This window comes from Helobdella robusta (genome assembly GCF_000326865.2).
Source record: "Helobdella robusta unplaced genomic scaffold HELROscaffold_19, whole genome shotgun sequence".
NCBI classification, from domain to species: Eukaryota; Metazoa; Annelida; class Clitellata; order Rhynchobdellida; family Glossiphoniidae; genus Helobdella; species Helobdella robusta.
In genome coordinates, this window is record NW_008704034.1 from 979543 (window position 1) to 990487 (window position 10945).

The window sequence follows — 10945 nt, forward strand, 5'->3', positions numbered from 1 at the left end:
ACAACACATGTCCCGTGCAAACGTGCATAGCGTGGGATCAAACTTATATTGAGAGCAACAACAATTTGTCGTCGTCGCTGAAGCAACGCTGACTTTGTATTGTATGTCAGTATTTATTTTAATTGAATAATTTGTTAACATTTTATTGGTAGGCATTAATTTGACATGTTAATCTGTAACAGATAAGAAATGTGTATCTACACAGGTGGAAAAATGTGCACGTACACATGTGTGTTGGGTGTGCTTGGGCAAAACAAAATATTCACACACGCACACACACGCGCACAGATATACATACAGACAGATCAAATGAAACAAACGTGATGTACATGTCTCCTTCATTACTTCATTAAAGCAAGAATGACATCATCGAAGATATTCAGAAGAAATATTAAACAATGATATCATTGATATCATTCAGATATCATCACCACCACTACGAACGTACACGCGCCCACAGAATATAGACAGACACATATACACAAAATATTACATGCTACATATATGCTTACACACACACACACACACAAACGCACACACATACACACACAAACACAAACACACACAATATCAATTTGCACTTAATGCGCATAACAACTTGCTCCAACTATCAACAATGATAGTTACACAAACTTTTCATCAAACGTACAGATAAGAACTTGTGACGAGGCATCGATACAAATACAAAAGCAAACACAAATATATATATATATATATATTAAATAATTCGCTGAGACGCACAATCGCACGAACATGCAATAGCATAATTCACATAAAACACATCCACACATACACGCAATAGTTTACACAGACGCAAACGAAAGAGTTCGCACACACACACACACACACACACACACACACACACGCACGCACGCACACACAAACACGAGCGCACACGCAGAGCGATTGATAGCTATTGTATTGAGAAGGTGCGAAATTGTACGCCGAATAGAAACGCAAAACTCATTTTGTTTCTGTCAATAAAGAATATCACATGCGATCAATAGCAGCAGGAGTCGCTGGATCAACAAAGCGACAGTCGTTCATCGCCGCACGCTCTGAACGCTACCACTGCAGCAGTTTCTACACGCCGTTCCATCAATTTTAATTATTTTGCATCTGTTTGCAACATTTTTGTTCTTACTGCATTTAAAAAAATAAAAATAATTTATTATACTTTCTAGGTTATTAAGTTTTATCAGATTCAGTGTGAAAAGTGGATGTTTTTATTTTTTTAATATATTTACATTGATATTTTCAAATTTCTCGCTTCTTCTAGTAGCCCCACCATCGCTACTACTACAACTGTTTCTTTCACAACAATATAAGCAACAATAACTATCTCTACTACTAATACTATTACAACTAAAACTACCACTACTATTTTGCTGTTACTACACTGATACTATTACGACTTTCAATGCTATTACTACCATTTCTATTACTACTACTATTACTACTACTAAAACTACTACTACTACCAAAGCTACTACTACTACTACTACTACTACTACTACTACTACTACTACTACTACTACTACTACTACTATCACAGCACCACTTCCGTTACAGCAACATCCCCAATTGCCACTTCACTTCCGTAATAAACATAGAATGGCGATAACAAAACAAAGATGCGAAATAAACAAAGACAAATGATGCAGGCGCATATTGTCACATGACACATGCAACCATTTCTGATTGGTTGTTTGTGAAACGGCTCGCTGTTGTTGTTGTTTTGTTGTTGGTCGTTGTGTTTGTTTATTTATTAGTTGGTTTGTTTACACTTACACATGTAATAACTTGTGCTTTTCAAAACTGAAAACGTTAACACACACGCAAAAATGCAAGATTGCAACAAATACAACCGCGGTAACGGTAAAAATTAAACCAACCAAACTACCAATTGCACCAGTCTGGCAGGACAAAACAAAAACATAATAGCAAGATTAACAAAAATACAAACAACAGCATGACATACAAGCAACAACATCAACAAGAACATGACATACAAGCAACAACACCAACAACAACATGACATACAAGCAACAACACCAACAACAACATGACATACAAGCAACAACACCAACAACAACATGACATACAAGCAAACAACAACAGCAGCAACAACATCAGCCTGGATTAACGTACATCTGTGCTCCACAGGAATACTAACATGTAAACAATCCCGCATATTATGAAGACATATATGTTTGGTGTTTGCTCACATCTGTATATATATAAATAGCGCTTTCTTTCTCTTTTTTCCACTTCTTCTCTTTCCTTTCTTTCTTTCTCTCTTTTTTTTCCTTCTTTTTTTCTGTTTATGCATTCACCAAGTTTTAATAAAATAAGAAATAATAGATTGTGAATTTGTTTAGCAGGTTTTTAGTTCTTATGCATTCGGCTTACGACAGGAAGATTGTATATTAAGAAACAATTGTAACCGTACAACAACGATGATGAAATCAAATGCTCAAATCATACATTCAAAAACAAACAAACAAACACAGCATAAATCACGGGCACTTGCGTAAAAAGCAAAGCGGTTAACAAACAGGCAGGCAGACAAACAGACAGACAGACCGAACAACAGAGCAGAACAGAGCAGAAGAGGAAACAAAGTGCAAGATGGAATGCATGGAAGTGGAAGGTAGCAGCAGCAGCGAGATCGTGTTTATTCAGATAGAGTAGAGGGATTTGTGCATCTATAAATATTTATTATTTCCTATCCTAGCACTTGCACGTATGTAACTCCGTCAAAAACAATCAACGCGAATGAGCGCTTTAACGAATGTGTTGGTATTGAGAACGCGCAAAATGCTTAGGCGTGCGTTGCTTATATGTGAAGTGTGCGTGTTTGAGATGTGTGTGTACGTGTAGGTGTGTGTGTGTGTGTAACTGTATTGTTTTACGCTTATGTGTGTGTTGCGATACTTTTTTCGGTGTTGATTTTTATTTTTTGGAGTGCCTCTATATGTTTTTGATGACAATGTTATCATTTTTTATCATCAACATTAACATTAATGGTAACACTGCTAGTAGTAGTAGTAGTAGTAGTATCAGTAGTAGTAGTATAGTAGTAGTAGCAGCAGCAGCAGCAGCAGTAGTAGTAGTAGTAGTAGTAGTAGTAGTAGTAGTTGTTGTTGTAGTAGTGGTAGGGTACCTCAGGCGTTTGATATTGAAAACAAGCAAAGAACACTTGTTAAGAAATATACACACTCGAAACGCTGTTTCAAAAGCTCAACGAACGAATCTACATTGTTGCATATTTTATGAATGCGCCTTATGCTGTTGTTAATGTTGTTGCTGTTGTTGTTGTTGTTGATATTTTGTTGTTGTTGTATTTTTCGCTGGTGTTTTTGTTGCAATTGTTGTTGTTTTTGTTGTTGGTGATGTTTTTAACTATAACATGCTGCGTTGTTGATGATATTGTTAATGTTGTTGTTGTTGACGACTTTGATAATGTTGTTGTTGTTGATGACTTTTATAATGTTGTTGTTAATTATAATGTTTTGTTGTCGAAGTTTTTAAAATTGTTGCTGCTAACGTTGATAGCAAATAAACAGTTCATGGTCTAGTTATTTTGTGGTTATTTATTTTGTTGTTGTTATGTTTTTGGCTGAAAATCTTTTTGGAGTAAGGAGGAACACTTTTTTTATATAGTTTTAGACCCGAGAAATAAATGTTTTTTCGTTATGGTTGGTATTTTTAATTATGATGATTTTTGTCGTTGTGGGTAGGATCGATGTTGTTGTATTGATCACGATGTTGTTGTAACGTTGATGTAATGATGTTGATGTTGCGATGTTGATGTTGTTTGTGTATTGTTTCTTGTTGAGTTGTTGATGTCGAAATGTTAGTCTAACACAGGATGACGTTGTGCTAGCTGCTAGTTTTAAAAATTTACTCAAAATATCTCTGTAACGGAAATTAGACCAGTTGGATGTGGTGGTGGTGGTTTTGTCAGTTGAAAATACACAGGTGTGATACAGGAAATGGGTTCCTGGTATTGCTACTACCAAATAAAAAATATAACCAAAATTTTAAAATTTTTTAGAGATCTTTGAAATATTCTTCTGAATATTTTTTCTCCCCACAAACTATGCCCGTTAAAATAATCACCCAAACCGGGAAAAACCCCATCACCAAGAAACGATAAATGACGTCACACATTCCTCAAGCCCTTGCTCCCCCTACTAAACAATTTTTGGATCTGTGAAAAAAGGCGATTTTTGGAAATTGCCGTCACCAACAAAATTTGTGTGATAAAATTTGAAGGTTTGTTATAGAAATCAAAAGGAACTAAATGTAATTTTTTATTTTAGGTTTTTAAAAATGTCTCATGGATCATTTTTCATAAGATCGGTCAACGTGATGTCATTGTTTAATGTCATAAAAGCGTCGTAGCTATTGAAGTTAATATACATTTTAATGGTTTATGTTCTTTATGTCGAGTTAACGCAATAAGAATGGATGTGACGGAAAATACGTTTTAAATACCTAACTATCAAATAATATGTTTATTTTTTTTTTCAAAAACACCTGTGCTATTGTTTACTAGTTAAATGTTAATAGGAATTAATTAAATTTTAATTTACTAACCAAATAAATAAACAGAATTATGAGGAAAACGTGCTGACGCGTGAATGCGATGCTGCAAACGAATTGATGACTTGAAACATATACACATGAATTATAAATACATTATTCCGCACTCTCTGATATGCAAACAGTTTTATTTACCTGTGACTCTATGTTTGTTTGTTTGTTTGTTCGTTTATTCGTTTGCTGGTTCATTCGTTTGTTGGTTCATTTGTTTGTTGGTTCATTCGTTTGAATTCTTCATTCTCTTGAATTGTTCATTCGTTTGTTTGCTGTGTATGTAAATAATTTATTGAGATAATATATGTGTGATTGGTTAATGCTGACCTTTATAGCTACTTTTTGCAGTGCACAAACTCTCAATTTATCTGAATACTGTTATAAAAACTAATTCACACGCTGTGTTGTTTACTGATGTTGAATTGTTTTGCCGGCAACAGTTTAAAATCATTTGTGGTTGTAGATTTTTATATATATTATTGTTATTATATATATATATATATATATATATATATTTTACAATATTCTATGAATTCTACCGAATGTTTGGCGTTAATATGTTTGTAGTTCGTTTTTTCGATTTTTCTCACTAAAGTTTTTTGGTGAACGTTTAGTTTATTAAAATTCAAAATAAACTTATTTCGAATTTGAAACATATTAACGCCAAACATTCGGTAGAATTTATAGAATATTGTAAAAATTATGGTCTATTACCAACATATATATATATATATATATATATATATATATATATATATATATATATATATAGAGAGAGAGAGAGAGAGAGAGAGAGAGAGAGAGAAAGAGAGAGAAAGAGAGAGAAAGAGAAAAAGAGAAAGAGAGAGAAAAAGAGAGAGACGTAACAACTGAGCAGGAAAATGAGCTCCATCTTAGAGTAGAGTTAATAGCTAAAAACGCAAATTATCTAGCGTTAAAAATTTGATAAAATTTATCAATTATCTTCTCTCCTCTTCTCGTTTTTTTTTTACTTTCTCTCTATGCATATACCTGAGGAGTATCTGTGTACATATTTGGTCTATTTTTCTGATTTTTAGATTTTTAATATTACATTTTTTTGGCTTCTTTTATGTAAGAATTGAAACAAATGAAAAAATTCCAATGTTTAAAAATTACTTTTTATTGCTTCAAATCATTTGGGATGTGGAGAAGGTAACAGTTAACAACCAGCCAGTCAAAATCGACATTCAATCACTTTACAGACAGTACACTTTATAACCAATCAACAAACCAACCAACCAATCAACCAACATACCAAACGTCCAACATCCAACCAACTAACCAACCAATTATTTGTTCTTTTAATCAATCAATCAATCAACTAACCAACCATTTAATCAATCATTCAATCAACCTAAAGCATATAATATTTACCTAAACATATCATTTCTTAATGTTCATCATCATTCTTTGCTATTTTTTGTACAATTCATCAATTTCTTTAAAAAAAATCTTAAAACAACAAAATTATACATTTATGTGTGTGTGTGTATGTGTGTGTGTATGTGTAAATCTGTGCGTGTTTATTTTATATAACAAACATATAAAGCAATGTAGCTGTAACAATTTGTGCTTTTTACATAATATTCACATTAGCATGTTTAAATAGTTATTTGGATATACGAAAATTCAATAAATAATAAATTTATATATATGTGTGTGTGTGCGTGTGTGTGTGCGTATGTGTGCGCGTGTGTGTGTGTGTGAGTGAGTGTAAAATACAATATAGATACAAGTGTACGAAATATAAGTTAAGTGATAACTAGAGCAACAACATCAACTATGATATTTATTTATTTACATAAAATATTATATTATAACAAAAAGAAAAAACTAATTTATCAAGAATTAATGTCATGAATTTGTATAGCGTTTAATAAAAAATATATAACAAGAATTCGTAAAAAAATTTAGTTTTAGGTGTTGTTGATTGTTGTTGTTGTATATGTTGGTTGTTGTTTTGTTGCTGTTCTATGAGTATTATCATCTTATGCAATCATTATATGATGAACAATCATGACAATCAGGTATTTAAAATGATCAAATTGTGAGTGAAGTTGATGAAGTGGCGATGATGACGACGACGATGATTTGAAGAAAAATGATGATGAAAGGAAGAAAATGAGAGGGAAAAAAATGGAAATGATGATGGCGAAAACGATGATTGCAGAGGTGATGATAAAATGGTGAAGACAAACAAGGAATCCGATGATGGTGATGATGATGGTGATGATGGCGAGGACGATGATGATGATGAGAACGTCGGACCACAGCTGGAATTGAAATCGGTATTTCTTTTTTGTTCTCAAAGAGACTAACAAATTGTAAGTAATGAATCAGATTATTTGCCGCAATCAACTGCCTGGCTTGTAGTGCAGTTGGCATGTGTTTGAATTATTTTTTACTTTTCAATAGTAGTAGTATTAATTCAAAAGTAGTAGCAGCAGTAAAAGTAGTCCGGCTGGAATATTAGCATTGTTAACAGTAGAGTTAGTACCGGCAAATATTTTTGTGATAACGATTTTAACGAGGTTACTGGCCTTATTTATCATAAAAATAAATTTGTTATATTTCTATAATTGTGATGTTTGTCAGCGCTTTTCAACAAAGATTGCAGAAATTCCTATTTGCGTTTTCATTGTGGTGATTCAGTTCATTAACTTACATGTTGGCGCTTAAGAGAAGTTTATAGAATAAATATAAAAATACTAATCATATAATAATAATAATATTGACTACTTTTATCTTACTGCATACTGCAGTATCATTGCAGTCCACACCTTGCATAAAAAGGGTAGAACTAGGCGCCTCTATCCGTTACACTAACTTATCTACATCTATCGCTGCAAAATAGATGTGCAAACATTATAATTCATATTAAAGATTTCGTTGGATGAGGAATTGGAAATTTTTGCCATGATTGTAATGAATGAGTAGTTGGTGGTTAGCTGTAAAGATGTTGAGGCGAGCGGTAGGGTTAATTAAACAGTTGGTGGTAATTTGACAGTGGAAAAATTGTCGTAGTAAGACTGTAAATAGCATTAGGAGTAATAATGTTAATACGCTTAATGTAAGGAGAGTATTGATGGAGAATAATGCTGTGGAGTTGTTTGTCTCTTTCATCTCGTCGAATCGACCATTATCCGTGCTGGATTCATGTCCAGATTTTGAAATATGCCTTTGTGTTGTTGCTGTTGTTGTGGATGAAGATGATGATGATTATGGTGAAGATGGGTAAGTGATGGCTGTTGTTGTTTTTGTTGTTGGTGATTACTTTGCTCTGGATGCTGTTGATGATTATGTTGTTGTTGTTGTTGTTGTGTGCGTGACGTCACCGAATGATCTGTGACGTCATCGGTAACAACTCCGGCCAGGTAGAAAGGTTCCTTCTTTTTGTTGATGGCCTTGAGGAGGTCTGGAAGGTCAGCCGACGTGTGCGTGGGAGGTTTCATGGGAAGTGTTGATGGAGAAGGGGATAGCAGCACTGATGATGATGATTGTAGCGGTGGTGCTAGATGTGACGACGACAACGATGATGTCTGTAGAAATGGTGATGGTGGAGTTGCTGGCGGAGATTTATGGTTGATTAGTTTGGGAGATGTTTTTGAAACGATGCCAGGTACAACGCTGTTTTTGTTGTTGTTGTTTTTGTTGCTGCTGCTGAAGCTGTCGTCGACGTCATTATTTTTGTTATTGCTATTATTATTATTGTTATTGTTGCTATTGTTGTTTTTGTTTTCAGAGACAATGTCATTGTTGATGAAATAACTTGAATTGTTCTCGTTATCGCTGGTTTTGTTCTTGAGGCTTTTAACGGCGTTGTTGATATTAATGTTGTTGTTGTTGCTACTGATGTTATTGTTGTTAATATGAATAACACTGTGGTTATTTACGTTGTTGTTGTTGCTAGCAATGTTTTTATTGTTGACGTATTTTAATTTATTCATTAGTGGAGGAGGAGGAGGTGACAGTTTGCTGAATGCTGGAATTTTGTTGCTCTTACATTGTTGCTTAGACGCGTTATAACTTTTAGCAACATGTTCGTGATGTTGTTGCTGATGTTGCTGATGTTGTTGTTGTTGATGTTGCTGATGTTGTTGTTGTTGATGTTGTTGTTGATGAGCGTAAAAATGTTTGTGTTGGTGATGATGATTGAGTTGATGAGGCAAGCTCTGGTGGTTGCGCCAGTGCTCAAAATCTCTGTTGAATCTGTTGTAATGTTGTTGCTGAATGTGGCTTATAAAATGTTGTTGCTGCTGTTGCAGATGTTGTTGAAGTTGCTGCTGCTGGTGTCTGAATGCCAGAGATACAAGTTCGTTGGCTGATGGAGTCATTAGACGATTCATGAAATTTGTGCTTACCATGTTGCCCTTGTTGTTGGTGCAGCTGCTACTAATAACATTGCTATTTTGGTTGTTGTTAGAGTTGTTGTTGTTGTTAACGTTGTTAGTGTTGTTGCCAACAATACTGTTTTTGCTGTAATCAGTTTTTTTATTGTTAGAAATGGCTTGTTCGTTGTTGTTATTGTTGTTTTGGATCGTTGCCCCACAGCCGAGACTTTCATAATTATTATTCAAATTGTTGAGGTTTTTATTGTTAGCATGCATAACGTTACTTATTTTGTGGGTCTTGCTGTGATTGTTGACGTTGTTGTCTTTAATGTTGTTGTTGTTGTTGTTGACTAGACTGTTATCCATTTTCTCGTCTACAATGTTGCTTACAGTTTTTTCATCGGCTTTGGTAGAGCTTTTGTGAGTTGCGATCAAATTTTCAATTGTGAACGAGCACTTGCCAGAGAGTGTTGCTGTGGTGGACGTATTTGCAGGAACCGCTGACAACGCTGCGTTATTTTTTGTCGAGGCTGTTGTGATGACTGTTGGAGCTGTTGTATTCTTCGTTGCATGTAAATGCTGCATTTTTTCTGTTCGGGTTGGTGATGGCGTTGTCAAAGACAGCAACCGTTTTTTAACAGGCGTATGAACGTCATCATCGTCGTCATCTTCATCATCGCTGTGACAATTGTTGCTTCGGCAGCTGATACTGCTACTACACCTGCCATCTTCACCTCCGACGCTGCAGCTACTTTCACTACTGCGACAGTAGCTGAGGTTGCTTGAGTCGCTGCAATCTTCGCACTTGATTTGACTGTTGTCCATCCTCGTTATCTGATCATCGTCGTGGCAGTCATGATCCATTCTGGGAGATAGCAACAAAAGTGAGGGTTTATCAGGAGAAAGGGAACGAGAAAGTGGATGATTCAACATTGGAGGCATAAACTGCAGTTGAGGTGGAGGTGGTAGCAGCGGTGGTGGTGGTGGAAGAGAGGGAAGAAGATGTTTCATTTTGGCTTGTTGATGTTGCAGATGTTGGTGCAGTAGAACTGCTTGCTCTGGAGGAAAAAATGGAGGAAATGGTTGTGAGGGTGGAACCATGCTGGAGTGAAAAGAGGTCACGGCCGAAGGAAGCGGAAGTGATTTCCTCGTTGCCAAAATGCGATTGACGTCACCATCAATGTGGTTCATTTTGGGAGTTCTCATGAAGGAATGATGTGTAGAAGATGGAGCGGAAAAGAACGGGTTCTTTAAAGACATCAAACTTTTTGTTGCGTTGAAATGAAAATCTTTGTACAGGGCATGTTGATGTTGATGTTGTTGCTGCTGTTGTTGTTTCTGTTGTTGTTGTTGATGCTGTTGAAATATGTTGCGAAGAAAACGATGTTCCTTGAACCTTTTCCTCCTCCTGAGAAAACTTCCGTTCTCAAACATGTCCCCACACTGCGGATGCAACGTCCAGTAGCTTCCCTTTCCAGGTCGGTCGGGTCTCCTGGGCAGTTTCACGAAGCAGTCGTTGAAGCTGAGATTGTGTCTGAGGCTGTTCTGCCAGCGCTGAGTGTTTTCTCTGTAGTAAGGAAACCTGTCCATGATGAATTGGTAGATTTCACTGAGGGTCATGATCTTGTCCCTACTGCTCTGAATGGCCATGGCAGTGAGGGCGATATAGGAGTAGGGGGGTTTCTGGTCGCTGTACGTGTTGCGGCCTGGTCGAGGCATTCTTCTGCTGCGTCTGCTCTGTTCTGCTCTGTCCTGTTGTGTTGCGTTGGCAAATTGAATCGATCGTTGAGATTCATTTAAAAATAAGTTACTCTGTTTAACGTTTCATAGGCAATTTGATCAGTTATTTAAAAATTGTTTTACTAAATATGTGACGGACATAATGGTGAAGTAAAAAGTAGAATTTAAAAAAATTTTTTAAATGAAATTCATTTTGCTTTTGACCAGTGTGAATAAAAATAAATACTATTTCGCTATTATAAAATAAT

At 35.4% G+C, this 10945-nt stretch overlaps 1 protein-coding gene across 1 annotated transcript; it reads right to left on the reverse strand.

Moving 5' to 3' along the window:
• Positions 1–2195: 2195 nt before the first annotated feature.
• HELRODRAFT_156792 (hypothetical protein) lies at positions 2196–10676 on the reverse strand (the record flags this gene model as incomplete). Its single annotated transcript, XM_009016684.1, has 2 exons — positions 2196–2230; positions 10340–10676. 2 exons carry the CDS (start codon positions 10674–10676, stop codon positions 2196–2198), a joined length of 372 nt encoding a protein of 123 aa, XP_009014932.1.
• Between the last annotated feature and the right edge of the window lie 269 nt (positions 10677–10945).